Genomic DNA, 16,723 nt, shown 5'->3' with positions numbered 1-16,723 from the left:
TTTTATATGTTCACAAAAATATATGGCCTTTAAACTATAATGTAGAAAGGTGACCCCCCCCCAAAAAAATTTAAAGTTGAAGGAAGCTATATGAGACGTTTCAGCAACAGTGCTGTCGGTACAGTGGCCAGTGAGAACATTCTTGCTCATTTTTGTTCTATTTTTTCTGTTTAATTGTTTTACATATATAGTAATAGGGTTTTGTATTACATATAACTGCTTGGTACTTGGCTTTAAGGTACTACCCATGAGCATCTTTGAATAGGCAAAGTTATGAATTAAGAAAAACACAAAATACATAAATATCAGGAGTTGGAAGTAGATAGTTTATTTACAACTGAAGAATACTGAATAGATTCTACCTCTGATTTTTTAAATTAAGCCCTAATAATTAGAAATTAAAATCACAGCAAGAAGCAAGGGTGTCTGAGGCAATCCTCTGAACAACATCACGTCTTCAGTTTGGAGCAGAAACCAGATTAGAGAGTGTATCCGCACCAAGCAAGGAGATCTGGAAGATCTAGCTCAAAGAGAAACCACAAACCACCTGATAATTCAGAAGCAAGAACAGAACTGCAGTGCCTTGTTGCAGAATTCACTACCATCTAAAGATACTCCTCCAAGAAGAACGAGTCAATATAATGCTGAGCTTATGGTCAGCTTCAGGAGAGAAAAAAGTGGCTAGAAACTAGTTCCAAGAGCATTACCTCCTCGCCTTTGGGGTGCCAGGTTCAACAGGAACAGTACCCTGTTCAGACATTAGTAAAAGCTCCTGAAGCCCTTCTTCAGAGGTTTCAGTGATTGAAGCGAACCATATTCCAGGCCTCTGGTCTGACAGGTCACAATAAGTACACTAGAGGCACAGCATAAGCTCTGGGGATTCAAGTACCACATGGTTTCTTGAGCCCATCTTCACACAAGCCTCTTCTTTAGCTTCATATCTTGTGTTGAATACTTCATTCATTTGCTCTTCCTTTTGTAACTGCAAATCAACACATTTTATTTTTATCAATACTAGGTTCAGACTTGTTCATAAAAAATGAACGAATAATAGAATAATTCAAGCAACACACTGCTCTATTATAGTTCACAGCATCTTTTTTTCTTTCTTTCTTTCAAGCCCTCTCTATATGACAAATTACCAACACAGATGTATGGGAGAAGTACTTTTACTTGTAACACCTTCTAACGTATTTGTTTTAAATGAAGGGCCTGGCTGATCAGTACTAAGGCAGTGGGAGGAACTGCCACTTCCTAAGCCCTGCTGGCTCACTCTGGTCAGGGTAGAAGTTGGGCAGGGGCAGGACCATGCTCGCACAAAAAGTTGAGCAGAACATCTTTAGATTGCTTCACTTTTCTCTCTCTAACACAAGTGTAAAATAGCCCCTTCTGGAGCAGAAGGCATCTTAGGATTCAACTCGTACTAAAGATTCTGTGCCAGCAAAACATCACAGGAGTACACACTTTGCCTGTGTCATATTATGAAAGATGGCCCTGTGGGCTGGGAACAGCAGGCTGACAGAGGGCAGTGTTATTTTGCAAGAATTGTGTGACATTGTGGTACCACACCCAATCATTGTTCAGTGAAGCAATGGATATAGTAAGGTGGTAACAAAAGGCCTTGCCTAGTCATCACAGTTAATAGACTGTAATAAGCTTTAACTGAAACCAACAGGCACCAGCAGAGGTTGTGATGTTTGTGTCAGACCAAGCTGTATACCACTATAGCTATATAGCTTCCAGATCAATATAATAATAATAATAATAATAATAATAATAATAATAATAATAATAATAATAATGGTAAAGGTAAACCAACCATTAGGTCCAGCGCAGACGACTCTGGGGTTGTGGCACTCATCTCGCTTTATTGGCAGCATGACTAAGCCGCTTTTGGTGAACCAGAGCAGTGCACGGAAACACTGTTTACCTTCCCGCCGGAGCGGTACCTATTCATCTACTTGCACTTTGACTTGCTTTTCGAACTGCTAGGTTGGCACTAATTATTATTAGTGGCCTTCAATTTAAGATTGAATGGGGATTATTATTATTACTATAATCTTCCATAAAAATTTCAAACAAATATTTTTAAGACTAAATAATAACCAAAAGCCTCACAGCTATCAAATTCTCAAATAGTAGAAAAGGTAAAGTTTTCCTGCACTTTCAAGAGACTAGAATTATGATGTTCAAAAAGAAATAGAAGTCTTTTAGGCTGACCTGTAGATTTACTGTAGTAAAGATGACACCCCATAGGAGTGTCTTGATGTTGACATGGGCATCAGGTGATGAGATGGCAAAACCACATCAGATGCAGCATGGAGAGAGTTTGTTGCTGCTTCAGCAAGAACCTCTGCAAATCAAACAGGAGACTAAGTTGTGCTTTGTAAAATGTTCATTGGGGATTATTTTCTCAAGCAACCCAATCTTCAGACAAAAAATGAAGTGTGCAATGTGGATGTATTAGACTAGAGCAAATATGAGAAACAGTGGCTAAATCAGCACTCAGGAAAACATATACAGTATTAGAAACCAATATAAACGTATTATTATTGCATTCCACCCTTCCTACTGAAACTATGTCTTGGAACTCCCATAAATTATCCCATTTAAGACTATGCTGATAGAAAGACATCCCCTTCCAACTCAGCTTCTGTAAACATTTCATTGCTAATAGGAAAAAAAATTCCCACCTTCCTTTACACCAATAATTGATTCCGTGTCTGGCAAGTGCAAGGATTCTACACCAAGGCTGGGAGGTGAGCTCATGGGCACCAGATTCTTACTGTGCACTTCAGATTCTTCCAACAAACTACTGCCCATCAATGACTCTGTTGCAAAAACAAAACAAAACACCAAGTTGAGGAGCAACAGCATCAGTGTCCACCATCACACAGAGAGGGATTTCTGCTTCACAAATCTGAAGAATGTGGACAATTGTTTTCTCACTAATCCTTATCCAAGATTTCGTCTTTATTACCTGTATTTGCAGGAGGAGAGTTTATATACAGGGTATATTTTGAGATGTGGGCATAGGCATACACATCTGAAAAGCACAACTTTACTTACACAGATCAATTTTATAACTGTTTTTCAAAGCTGGGAAATAGTTAATGCTTTGTAGTCAAACACTCTTAGCCTCTCTGTTCCTGCAGTCTCTTCATGTGATATATTTCACATCCTCAGAAAGCCACATTTATATCACCATCTCATGCTAACACTTCTATGGCAGAACAGGTTTCTCTTTCTCAACTTGACCCTTCTCATCACTATTTGAAAGATCCAGTCATACATTCCCATTCTACTTGATTCTTACCTGTTTGTTCATGTTGTCTGTTGCTATCTGTTCCAACTCTGGAATGATGTTTCTTCATGTGTACATTCCTACTACCACTCTGAGAAAATGTCTTCCCACAGATTTGACACTGGTGGGGCTTTACTCCTGAAAACAATATACAATAATTACTAGAGCATAGCATGAAATATCCATTTTCTATGCTTAAGTAGTTTTCATTTCTCTTGAATTCAGACACCAAAGGCTTAGCTTTAGAAAGGGGCTATCAAGTTCACAGTCAAATTTTGTCAGAAAATTTGAGCATTTTAGAGTCTCAGGCCTGTATGTACAAGAAGCCTTTGACCTAGAGACTGTAAGATCTCACTTTGTCATACCCACAATTGTATACACTAGGCCAGATGCAGTTTTTAGCCTACACCTTGGAAATTATGAGGCTCAAGCGGAGAAAAGGGCAAGACAGCATAAAAAGCAAAGGAGGAAGCACATTAGTAATTGTTCAGCAAGACCTAGGGAATAATGTTCTGCTGTCTTCAAGATAGATGCTGTCTGTTGTATGGGTATCTCAAGGAATGAAGTCCCCTTACCTGAATGGACAACTAGGTGTTTCCGAAGGCTGGAGTATTCAGCAAAGGAGCGACCACAGCCCTGAGCCTCACATAAGAAGGGCTTTTCCCCTGCATTGAAGCATTTGCTTCAGTTAATTCAAAAAGTCACTTGAATTGCATATGCCCTCAAATGCAAGGATCCACTTCTTTCTATTAAGTTTCTATTAAGTTGCAGTTTCTCAAATTCAGTCACACACCTTTCCTTGTTTACATGAGTTCTATACATATACATACAGTGGTACCTCAACTTACGAAGACGATCTGTTCCATGACCGTCTTCGTAAGTCTAAGTCTTAGGTTGCCGAAGCGCCCGTTCTGCGCATGCGCGAAGCACGATTTCGCGCTTATGCACATGCATCGACCGCGCACACCACTTCTGCACAGGGCAGAACGCACACACGGCAAAAAGACTTCCGGGGTTGTCGACTTCGGAAGTCAAAACCTTCGGAAGTCGAGTCGTTCAGATGTCGAGGTACCACTGTATACATATACATATACACATACACACATACTAGCTGGCCCGACCACTCGTTGCTGTGGGTTTTTGTGTTAAGTGGACCCTTTTCTGTTAAATGGACCTTCAGAGTCTCCGTGGAGAGTCCTCTCTGGTTCAGAGTCCCCCTTCATTTTGTACACACTCATTCCCCCCAATACGAGTATTCTGTGAAATTATTACCTGTTCCAACCCTGACTCTCCTACCCACGCGGGATTTGTTAAATCTCCCCACCCCATCCCAACACATTCATCCTACCCAAATGCAGGGGGTTGTAAAAGGTCCATACCCATTAGTGGTTTTGGGGGGGGGGTTGTCTGAAAACATGCGTTGTAATGTCATGTCTCCCAAGTGTAGATTGGGGAGGAAGTATTTGTTTTTTTATATCATCCCAAATTGGATTACACGCGGATGTAATGAATAAGCCATTGTGGTGGATTTTGGTTGGAATGCGGGTGTTTTGTGTGTGTGGTGGGGGGTTTTTTGAGGGGGGGTGTCGTTTGAATGTCGTGATTATTATTATTATTTTGTTTTATGTTGTGTTGTGTTTGGGTAGTCCTCTGTGTACTTTTGATCACCTAAAGGCGGTGTGGTTTACCTTTGGCCTTGTTCACATGACCTGCTAAGCCAAACCTTGACTTATTGAGACCGTACACAGAGGAGCTCATATCCACATTGCTCCCTCCTGGTCCTCTTTGCTGCTGTGCCAAGCCAGGTTTGGCTTAGGGGGTCATCTGAATCGGCTTTCTCCTCCCTATCTTCTCCCTTAGCTGTAACATAGCCGGCACTTGGCCCTCATAAACAGCGTCCGGGTGGAAATCGCTGAAGTGTCCGGGAAAATCCGGACATATGGCAACCCATGTCGGAAGTGTAGATTTTGCCTAATTTCATTAAAAATACCTCAAAGCTCAACAACTGTGGCAACCCTAAATAAATACTTCATAACAGGCAGAGGCAGCAGCTGCCCAGTCAGTGCCGTGCTCATAATCTGACTGATAGAAATGGAGAGAAACTTTTTTAACACTTCAATACTGGAATAAAAGAAGAATTCGAAAAAAGGGGAATTGTACACACCAGTATGAATCCGCAGGTGATTCTTCAGGTTCCCAGCTGTCGTGAACTGCTTCCCACAACCTAGCTCAGTGCAGATGAATGGTTTCTCACCATTGTGCGTTCTCATGTGCACCTTCAGCCTCTGCAGGACATAGAAGCTTTTCCCACAATCTTTTGCTGGACAAATGAAGGAACGGTCATTCCTGGAAAACAACATCACTTTCATGGTACTATTATACATGCTGTTGTAATCAAGTAGTCCTCTGCTGGTGTTCTGGATTTCCTTAATGTGGTGGTGTATACATTTTTGTTTTTATTTCAGTTCAAAATGAAGGGGCTGAAAAGTGGCATGGCCAGTTACTGGCCCCACCTAAAGTAAGAGTTAAAGTAAAATGAAGAGGTTGCCTTACACTGTATAAATAATTTTAATAAACCAGATATTCTCATTTAAAAGTTTAGGTCACATATAACGTACACAAAACAAAGCAGTTTTGTTTGGGGCCAGTTGCAAATCACAAGCCACTCCCAGGCAGTTAAAACACACAGTGTTTTCAAAACCACAATGGGTGTATTTGCAAAATAGAGATGGGCTTTTTCTGTTTCAAATTTATGTACTGTGGACCCTCCAGATATGAACTTAATTCGTTCCAGGGGTCCGTTCACACCCTGAAAATTACGTAAATAGAGGCGCGTTTCTGCGCACGCGTGCAGCACGATTGAGTGTTTTTGCACATGCACGCACAGCGAAACCTGGAAGTATACACTTCCGGGTTTGCCATGGCCGTAAACCGATGATTCCGTGATACGTAAGTAGAGATACGACTGTACTTTGGTTAACTGTCTGAATTTGATCGTTCCATAGCAGGACCACTCATATAGCTCCATACAGTCTGCAGTGCTCAGTAAAGTCATAGCTATAGCAGCTCTATGCACCTGTGAGTCTTTAAGTGGTATTTGAAGTGGGCCGGCCACACAAATGTCCTGTCACAGCCCTCAACTGTACATTTCAACTTTTTCTCCACCCGAGGCAAATGAGGGATAGGGCTGGATTCTTTCGGTTGAGGGTCTCCTGAGCAAACATGAACATTTTCACCTGGAAGGGGTAAAAAAAGAATAGAATGGTAAGATAACAGTGATGCAAAGGAGAAAAACCTCATTTAAATACATTTAAAAAGAGAATCATTTCTGCTCATTTTGTTTAGTCAGCCCCCTGAAGTGGAATGCTTTTCTTCATACTTCAAATCTGTTCTCTCCCAAATTTTCAGGAGGTTCCATTTTCTTGAGGGGCAGGAGCAGTGGGGGCAGTGAAACGCTAGCCCAGAAAGCTGCTTTATAACCAGTCACCACTGGTCCATCTGGCTTAGCACTGACCACTCTGACTAGTAAGTTTCCTAGGGTTTCAGACCGGAAGCGTTCCAAAGTCCTACCCAGAGAGATTGAGCCTTCTTCATCCAAAGCAAGTGCTCTGCCAACTGAGCTATAATCCTTTCCCAAAGGTAGGGGGAGGGTAGAGAAGGCATGTTAAAATAATAAAGCACTACCTTCCACATTTTTGCATACCTGTTCACATTCACTGTTTCCCTGACTTGCTGTTGCTGCTTGGTCACCTTCTTAAAAACAAAACACAAAACTTAAAAGGGCTTCTTCACTATGTGATCCCAGCCAACTTGCAGATCTCATAGTAAAACTGGCACCACGTGGCCAGCTGTAGTTGTGTGACAACAGCAAGGGCAAACAATGCCCTTCAATTGCTCTCACACTTATTGGGGGGGGGGGAGAGACAACTGAGAGGACTCATACCATGTTATGCTGGCAGTTTCACTATCTTACTATCATTATGCAGCATATTTTTCTCCTGACTGAGCTCCCATTGCACATAGTTAGGCATGCCTAATGGACAGAACAGGCATGGAGATGTGCTTCCCATTATAAACAGTGCCGTACAAACAGATGAAGTTGCAACAGAATGCAAATAATTTCTATTTGAATGTGTTACTTCCAATGGAATGTGCGTCCCAATCTCATCAGCAAGAAATCAACATTACAAAATTGGATTGAGGAAGGGAACATCAGGCTGGTTACCTCAGCAATGGAGCTGAATTTGTCAAGCATCAGCAACTCCCAGGTATACCTGCCCTTCAGCAGATTGCATGGCCCAGCAGCCATGCAGCAACAACTGGTGAAAACAGTTCAGAGCCAGGAGCTACTAAACCCAGAACTCCGTTTACCCTCACAGCCTTGCACAGGCATGGCCAGGTGCTATTGTGACTGTGCAACAGCACCCTAATCAACTAGTGCATAACTTATGGGAACCATTACCTCTGCTGGTGGGAGATCAGAGCAGCCTCTGGTCCTGCTCCAAAGACAATAGGAAATTATATGATAGGAACATAGGAAGTATGCCACACCATTGATCAATCTACAACATTACTGTCTACACTGAGCAGCAGCTCCTCTCCAGAATTTCAGAGGGGTTTTCTCCCAGCCCTCCCTGGAAATGCTGGGAGATGAATGAGAGTTAATTCAAATATATTCATCAAATTTATATTTTTTGTTGTTGTTCGATATTTTCCCAGATTATTCATTATTCACTATGACTCATCACTGTATTTTGGATTCTCCTGGACTTGAATACCACCGCTTGGTATCCAAGCCCCAAACCAAAGTCCTGTTTGAATGTATTTTGGCTGATGAAACGGCTGATGAAACTGCTGATGAAAGTAATGATTTCATCAGTGTGTGGTGTTTTAGACCCATAACTTAGTAGCAGTTGCCAGGACATTACCATGTTCGCTTCTACGTAGATGTGTCTTATTTCAGATATAATGATATAGCGGTATATTGCGATGTTTAGCTGGTGATATATTGTGATATTGAAAACCAGATATCGCCCAGCCCTATTAGGGACATTGAAAGTTTTTTACCTTAAAAGGCAGGAAGTAAATGACTGAAGACCTCAACAACATATAAGAGCTCTACAAGATTTCCTAAACTCATTTTATGGGTGAAAGTAACATTATACCTTGAAAATGGAAAAAAAAACAACAGAAATAAAAGCCTTCTTACCATTATTGCTTGCTTTGGCATTCTTTGCGAGCTGTGCTCGAGTGGCAGCAATCAAACTGTCATGAGCCAGTTCCTGCACTCGCAAAAACCATGGGGTACTGCTGTCGGTGCTATCATTCGAGAAGAAATCATTCCCAGAATCTTCTGCTTCATCTTGGACAAACACCAAGTGCTCTGAGGGAGAACCTAGGCCTAGAAGGGAGGCAGTTTTCATGAGACGATAAGAAGGGGAGCAAAATCTCTTGCTTCCCACAATATCACAACAGCAGGGGTGGCTAATCTGTAGCCCTCAATATGTCATTGCACAGCAAGTCCCTTCTGCCCCAGCCAGCATGGCAAATGGCCTGGGCAGATGAGAGTTTTAGTTCAACATCATCTGGAGATGCCACAGGTTAGCTTCCCTGCTCTCCAGCCACTTTACTGGAAGGTGATGACTCCTGTTAAATGCAGCAGTGCCCAAATCACTCTGTGTGCTTTGAAGTGCTTGCAGGAGTTACCTGTTCGTGTTAAATTGAGAAGGATAAAAGAAGTGCTATCAGTGGGTTGGAGGTCTTGCAATAAGCTAGAAGTATCAGGGCTTGGCAGAAGCTCAGGTGGTTTCTGTACTGTTTGTGCCCTTGTCTCCTCACCATCAGGGCCAACGTTCACCTGGAGGCTTCGCAAAACAGCAGAAGAGGAGACATCCTTTGAGGAGCTAGTATGACCTGGAGAGTCATCTAATGAAGAAAATGAAATTTTAGAAAGCATTTGTGAGATTATGCATTTCATTCAAGACAATCATACTTTCAGCACAAACATGACAGAAAACCATTATAAAACCAGTAACCTTAGTAGTACATCTAATGTTATTTTTTTTAAGAAAAGTTTTATTTATACACTTTTCAAGTTTATACATTTCATTAGTTTTACAATCAAATTAGCATTTCAAAGTTTGACTTCCTTCCCCCTCTTTCTGCGATTCCTTAAATTATTTATTTTCTAATATCTTCTGCATATCCAAATCCATTTAATTTGCTCATTTAATTCTCTACTTTAAATATATATTCTTATGAAACTGCAGGTTATTACAATAACCCTATCAATGTTCTAGTTACAGGTAGGTAGCCGTGTTGGTCTGAGTCGAAACAAAATTAAAAAATTCCTTCAGTAGCACCTTAAAGACCAACTAATTTTTTATTTTGGTATGAGCTTTCATGTGCATGCACACTTCTTCAGATACACTTTTAGATACACTTCAGATACAGATATCAATGTTTTTATCTGTTTGCAATTTATCTGTAAATATTCAATAGAATATTTATAAAGTCCCTTCTATATAAAAGAATATTCCATTCTTTTATAAAAAGTTATTAAGAAATCTTGATTTCTTATTCTTCTGGTAATTTTTGCCATTTCTTCATATTCCATAAGTAAGAGAGTGGATTCTGGCAAAACTGCTAGCAATGCTCTAATTAACATTAAACGACTTGTTGTTGTTGTTTAGTCGTTTAGTTGTGTCCGACTCTTCGTGACCCCATGAGCCAGAGCATGCCAGGCACTCCTGTCTTCCACTGCCTCCCACATTTTGGTCAGACTCATGTTGGTAACTTCGAGAACACTGTCTAACCATCTCGTCCTCTGTCTTCCCCTTCTCCTTGTGCCCTCAATCTTTCCCAACATCAGGCTTATTTAATGTTTATTAATTAGAGCATTGCTAGCAGCTTTGCCAGAATCCACTGTATTACATTTTTATCTCACCATTCCTTGAAAAAGAACTGAACTTTAATAACTGTGCATTACAGAAGTATCCCACATCTAAACACAGCATTCACTCCTATGCACACTTACCTGGAAGCAAGCCAAACTGAACTCAGTGGGACTGACTTCCATGTAGACATGCATAGAACTATGTTGTTAATACTGTATCTTAAAAATGCAAACAGCATTTTTTAGCATAATCAGGCTTCAGGTTTTACCTGGCAACATCAGTCTGTTGCATTCTTGGGGTTCAGTAACAGGAAGGAGAGACAAACAGGTTATATCTTTAGGTTCTGATTCCACAAGCTCCTGTCCTAGTGGAATAGATGTGTTCTGAACAAATTGAACCAGCAGCTGGGGGAAAAGCAAAGATATTAAAGCAGCAGCAAATGCTTAGATCTGAAGCTGAATGCTTTCTGTCAATTCCCCCCAGTTCCCATTCTACAACTTCAGCTGCAAAAGGCAGTAACACAGAGAAATGGTTCACAAACTACTGTAGCGAATATACTAAAAGTAAATATTCTGTCACTCTGAGCTCAACCAAGAAACAATAAGAAATCACCAATGTGAAATAATTACTCACCACTGACTCTGAACTCTTATTTCCCTGTGCAAATGTTAATTCTTATGGTAACAAGCATAAATGTTACAAGCCCTGTTCTTTGCCTAAATTCACAACTACTGTTGCCTTTGCACAGTAGTCAGTTCATTTGTCTGTATTTTCCACAATATTGACAGCACAATTCTTCAGGGTTTTTCACTGGGGCCTCTCTCAGGCCTACCTGGACATGCTGGGGCCAAGCCTGGGACTTTCTGCATGCAAAGCAGAAAATCTACCACTGAGCTATGGTCCTTCCCCAGCTTGATTTTGAGCTGAAAAGAAGCAATAGGCAACATAATCTACATGAATCACCCGAAAACACTTTTGCACTAGTCACAGAGTACAGGCCATATTACACATGCTGTTAAATATATAACTTAACGTCACATGTATTTTTTATATACTATATGTGGTATATTTTGTCACATGTATTTTTTATACAGTACACTATATGTAGTATATTTTGTGGAGAATCACAAAATATACTACATGTGTTTCTTATGCACATCTGGTTCCAATGGAAACAACTCCCCAAAGCTGATAATGGCAGCTTTCCTCTATACTAAATTACACCAATGGCAGCTTCTTTCCCATGCCAAATAGCAGTTGGGGAAGGGGGGGTCAGGACAGTGGAGAAGGAGTAAAAGATTAGTACACCCCTTCCTTTCATTTTGACTAGCCCCCCTGGCAGCTTTTTACCATGAAGGCCATAAGCATAACTGCTCTAAGCTGGAAGTCTTTATGTCAAGCAATTGGGTGCTATTGGTACCTCAGAGTTTTTGCATTAAGAGCCATGTAGACTGTTAAACATTTTTAAATTGTGACCTCTGTGCATTGCAATGCTACATGGGCTTACTCAGAAGTAAGTCACATTGTGAGGCTCACTCCCATGTAAGTTTGCACGGAATTCCTGCTTAAGTGTCACTTGTGATTATAGGTTTTCAAGTGAGACCTTGTGTGTGCAAATCAGATGAGCAATTTTGGAGCCATTAATGAAGCAAAAAAGATTGCACTGCTTCTATGCATGACAGCCATATGCCAACTACACAAATTACTAGGAAAATTATCATTTGCCATAATGATAATTCCAGAATACAGCCATTGAGCCACAAAACAAATCTAGCGGTTGCTGACCTCTGGTTTAGACTCTAACTCATCCGATAACATTGATTCAAGTTTCCGATTCCCAAAGTCAATCTGGATAAGGCACAAAGCTTAAGAGTTCAAAGTGAACAACGTTCTGTGTTTATAAATATATTCCAGCCTCACAGCTTTGTGAGGATCTTCTTAGGAGAAGCCGTAGTAGAGAGCTATTCAGTTTAACCTGAAAAAGAACCAAATATTAAATATATGACCAACATATTGCCAGTCATGCTGCCATATATTAAAACAATTCTTTCTCACACACAAAACAGCAGTAACATAGTGTGGATTCTCTTTGCTTTCTACTGCCACTCCATGCCTATTAAACTGCAGTTGTTAAATTCCTTTGCCAGAGATCAAATTCAAGAAACATTTACAGTGCTATGGTTCATTACAGGGATATAGCAATAACAATGAAAAGCTTTTGACCATTACAGAATATCATTAATTCCCTCCTACATAACTGCAACAAGCTTATTTGGAGATCAGGACCAAAATCTGGGTGCAAAAATAAACATTTTAATACATAAATACCAGTTCTTAAGCAGCTGTCCATTCTCTCCTGTTTTCACATATGCCTAGAATTCACTTCTTTCTCTCTTCCTTCAAACTCATTCCAGATACTTTCAAGGCCAGCTCCAAGCTTCAGCAAGTCCTCAGCACAGCAGCATAGTGCAGCCAAAAGGCTCCCCTGGCCTTCATGACGGTGCCACTGGTGTTACAACCACCATATACCTCCCATTTTAGCTGGTTGTACAATGATTATAACCCCCCATGACCTTACTCAGAGGAAGTGCAATTCCTATAGGAAGTGAGCGGCCAGAAACCTTAATGCTACAGAGCACCCAGCGGGGTTATCACTACATTATACGCTGCACAGCATTTGCACATACAGTAGAATGTTTAAAAAAATGGGAGCTACTACATCCATTGGGAAGCGCAACCTGGTTAAGGTCACAAGTCAAAAGCTGAATAGCAACACGGGGGGGGGGGGGGTTAGAGAATCCAACTACTGCTAACACTACTTGAGAAGGTCTACTAAATAGTGTCCAGTGTGGGAGGGAAAACACACTCAAAGACAGTAGGAGTTGCCGCCAGTCCGCCCCACTTGACTGCATGGGTCCTGGCAGCCGCCTGTGTGTGCCAGGTGCTGATGTCAGGGCTGGATGTGTTCAAGACCTCTTAATCCTTATTCCCAAGCAATATGTCTTTACAGTATGTCTGTCTTAAAACCAATTTGCTCACACGTGTCCTCGGTTTTCACTGCTTCTTCCATCTCTCCCTCATCATCTTTCTCTACTGCCTATCCTCGATTGCTGCCCAGGGCTGCTTATGGAGCGGTATAAATTCGACAAATAACAAAAATAATAAATATCCCAGCTATTATCATGCAAAGCTCTTCAGGGCAGGAGTCTGACTTTTTTTGTTGACATAACCCTATGAAACCCCACGTGCGCTGATGAAAAGGGGGGGAGTGGGACCCATTGGTATACATACCAAGGCTTAATCCTAAACTTTTCCTTACTTTGAACATTGAGGACAGCGGAGCCTTCCAACCACCCAAGGAGGCAGAGGTTCGTGAAGACCCGGGAGAGTCGGGGCTAAAGTGGTTCATCCAACAAAACGACCCCTCGTGAGACACCGGAAAACTTTCCGGGGCCTAAGCAACAACCAGGCCACCTTCTGGACTGGGTCACCCGGAGTCACCCACCAGCCCCTGGATCCGGATAAGCCCCCGCGGGCGGGCGCTGAGAGGGGAAGAAGCAAAGACCCGTCCCATATCGGCGACAAGGCCGAGGAAGACCCAGGCCGCTCCCACGGCACCAAGAGCGGAGAAGGAAGGGCTTTTCTCACGGACCGGGCTGGACCCAAGAACTGAGGGAAACGGGAGCAGGGAGGCGGCGGTGGCGACACCCCGGCGAGACCACTCGGAGTGAGGGAAGGGAACGCGTGGGCGGAGGGCGCGTAAAAGACGTAGTCTCGCGCCCCCTCCTCCCCCCCCCCGCTCCTTCCCCGAGACGAGCGTTTCTTACCGGCATCTCAGGACCGTCCGGATATGACGCGCACAGCCATCGAAAATGCCTCGCTCCCATCTAGAACAGACCATAGAGAGAGGGAGGGAGGGAGGGAGAGAGGGAGTGAGAGAGACGAGCGCGTCGCACCTTTGCTGCTCGGCCGGTCCTTAACAACAAAAAAACCCACAACTGCGTAGAGGTAGAGAATTCGCCTCTGAATGCGTTACCCACTTCCGGTTTCCGTTGGAATACCGCCATACACGGAGCTGGTGCAGAATAGAGAACTAGAGTCCGTCCATGGCACCTTAAAAAGCAGGGCGGTTTTTTTGTGTATGTGTGTTTGTGGCATGTGTGGGTTTTTGTTGTTTTTGTTGCAGCGGACTAACGCAGCTCCCCGGCCCCCAATGTGCAAAATGGGAGAGTGGGTTGTACAGTGCTCTCTTTAATTTTGTTGCATTGGTTATTCCCTCCCCCATGCTCGATTTAGAACCGGAAGTATAAAATCCCACTGAGCCTGTGACTCTATGCTGCACGAAGAAAGACGCCGGTCAGGACGCCAGAAACACGGGTAGCTTCCGGATTGCATAGCAAGCGACGCCCTCTCTTCTGACGTCATGTTCTAGTAGCGTGGGGTGCTTGCTGCGTGTACTTACGGATGTTCTCTGGAATCTATGTACTATGCAGCGGTTTGATCTAGTCCCAGTATATTTGACGGATATTTTTGGGTGCCTAGCCTGAAACCACCTGCTCGCTCTCTAAACCAGACTGTCACTGATCCAGATAATTAATGGCCACAAATCTAATATTAAAAATGGTAATGCTTAGAATCTGTGGGTTGAGTCGGGGTGTATTTCGGTCTCTCTGGATATTGAACATCCGACTTTGCCACATTTCAGCAAAAAAGGGACGTTGTTAAGCTGGGATCCATATGCAAATTTCACACTTAACAAGACATGAGCTAAATGCAAATTGGGAATTTATTTAAAGCAGAAAAGAATTTCACCGTATGTGCTTATGCGTGGTATTCAGCTTGCTTTGCAGATCTGTTATCGGTTGGGAGTCTGATCTTTTACCCTTTGCTTGTTTGCATTTTTGTTCCACTTACTAATGAAAGACACACATCTGTTTGTTTATGGGCTTTCTGACCTCGCATTCCTCACCCACCCTTCTTTTGTCACCACTACACATGTATATGCCATGTATATATTTGCAAGCCGAAGATACATTTTTTTGCATCTAATGATACATCTGGCTTAGCCTACAAAAGTTTGTGCTAAAGTGTGTTGTTTTTTGCTGCATAAAACTAATATGGCAGGCTGCCTCTCTAGAACACGGCAGTAGCCAGCAAAATAATACTACTACTACTAATAATAATAATAATCCCTCCCCAGTCAAAACCAGGCTCAGGGCGGCTCACACCAATAAAATTACAATAAAACATAAAAAGCAATTGATTGAAATACAGATTAAAATACAGTATTAAAATTTAAAATTTAAGTTTAAAATGCAGCCGGATTGTAAGTAGTCCATAAATCCAAGCCATGAGGGAGGAAAACACAGGGGTCAGACTAAGTCCAGCCCAAAGGCCAGGCGGAACAGCTCTGTCTTGCAGGCCCTGTGGAAAGATGACAAATCCCGCAGGGCCCTGGTCTCCTGTGAAAGAGCATTCCACCAAGTTGGGGCCAATACTGAAAAGGCCCTGGCCCTAGTAGAGGCCAATCTAGCCACCTTATGGCTCAGGATCTCCAGAATACTGTTGTTTGTGGACCTTAAGGTCCTCCGCGGGGCATACCAAGAGAGGCGGTCCCGTAGGTACGAGGGTCCCAAGGGCTTTAAAGGTCAAAACCAGCACCTTAAACTTGATCCTGTACTCCACCGGGAGCCAGTGCAGCTGGTAAAGCACTGGATGAATGTGATGAGAAAGCAAATGATGCCACTTGAAACTAGTGAGACCTAGCTACCGGTATATTGGATATGGCTCTTACAGAGCAGAGCTGCAAAAGAGGCAGACATACAAACTGAATCAATGAGAGACTAAGCATTCTGTTAGATTTACAATTCATGCAGAGTAATCCTTTACTCTTAACCCCCTAATACAGTGGTTTTCAACCAGTGTGCCGTGGCAACCTGGAGTGCCTTGAATGATGGTCAGGGGTGCTGCTGCCAACACTGGCCTCTGCAATTCTTTCCTTCCCTCCCTTCTCTGGTGCCCTCTCGTGTTTCTGCCTCCCAAAGGCTTGCATAGCTCTTTGTTATAGCAGCCCTGGCTACAAGCTCCCTGGGCGAATGGTGCCTCTAGGACTGGCCAGAGTGTGCATCCCAGGCTCCTGTAGGGCAGTGGGAGGAGGCACGTCTATTTGGGGCGGGCAGCTCAGAGACCAGGGGCTGCAGCTGTGGCTGCCCAGAGGACTCCCAATGAAAGGGGAGAGGAGAAGAGACTGAGGGAACACTCCACAAGGGAGGGTGTTTGAAAAAAGGGTGAGAGGCTGCCAGCTCTACAGGCAAGGAGTGACAGAACTGGGCTCCTGAGCCCAACAGGAGTGCCACATACAGAATGTAGTTGGTCAAGGGACCCAAAAAGATTGGAAACCTCTGCTCTAAGAAGTGGGTTTAGGAGTGCTGGTTAATGCTTCACAGTCTTGTTCTATGCACAGGCAGGCATGCTTAACAGGTTTAAAAGGCTGAGCTGTACTTCCACTGAATTCAGCTGAACT

General features: G+C 42.8%; 1 protein-coding gene across 5 annotated transcripts; it reads right to left on the bottom strand.

The window, feature by feature from the left end:
• Positions 1-305: 305 nt before the first annotated feature.
• Positions 306-14,613, bottom strand: ZNF410 (zinc finger protein 410). 5 transcript variants are annotated; one of them, XM_035108783.3, is made up of 12 exons: positions 14,028-14,613; positions 11,986-12,175; positions 10,469-10,604; positions 9,011-9,229; positions 8,514-8,705; positions 6,381-6,540; positions 5,469-5,650; positions 3,880-3,969; positions 3,317-3,442; positions 2,694-2,831; positions 2,221-2,353; positions 306-982 (listed from the first exon to the last, which is right to left on the bottom strand). In XM_035108783.3, exons 2-11 carry the CDS (start codon positions 12,016-12,018, stop codon positions 2,229-2,231), a joined length of 1,401 nt encoding a protein of 466 aa, XP_034964674.1. In that variant the 5' UTR covers positions 12,019-12,175; positions 14,028-14,613; the 3' UTR covers positions 306-982; positions 2,221-2,228. The 5 variants fall into 5 exon arrangements, with proteins under 5 accessions (XP_034964674.1, XP_034964683.1, XP_060128724.1 ...); XM_035108792.3 differs by lacking the exon at positions 14,028-14,613 and adding an exon at positions 12,529-13,998; XM_060272741.2 differs by lacking the exon at positions 14,028-14,613 and adding an exon at positions 13,492-13,998.
• Between the last annotated feature and the right edge of the window lie 2,110 nt (positions 14,614-16,723).

The sequence above is a fragment of the Zootoca vivipara genome, chromosome 1 (assembly GCF_965207765.1).
Source record: "Zootoca vivipara chromosome 1, rZooViv2.hap1.1, whole genome shotgun sequence".
In the NCBI taxonomy this organism is placed as follows: Eukaryota; Metazoa; Chordata; class Lepidosauria; order Squamata; family Lacertidae; genus Zootoca; species Zootoca vivipara.
This window is presented reverse-complemented; position numbering and strand designations above follow the sequence as displayed.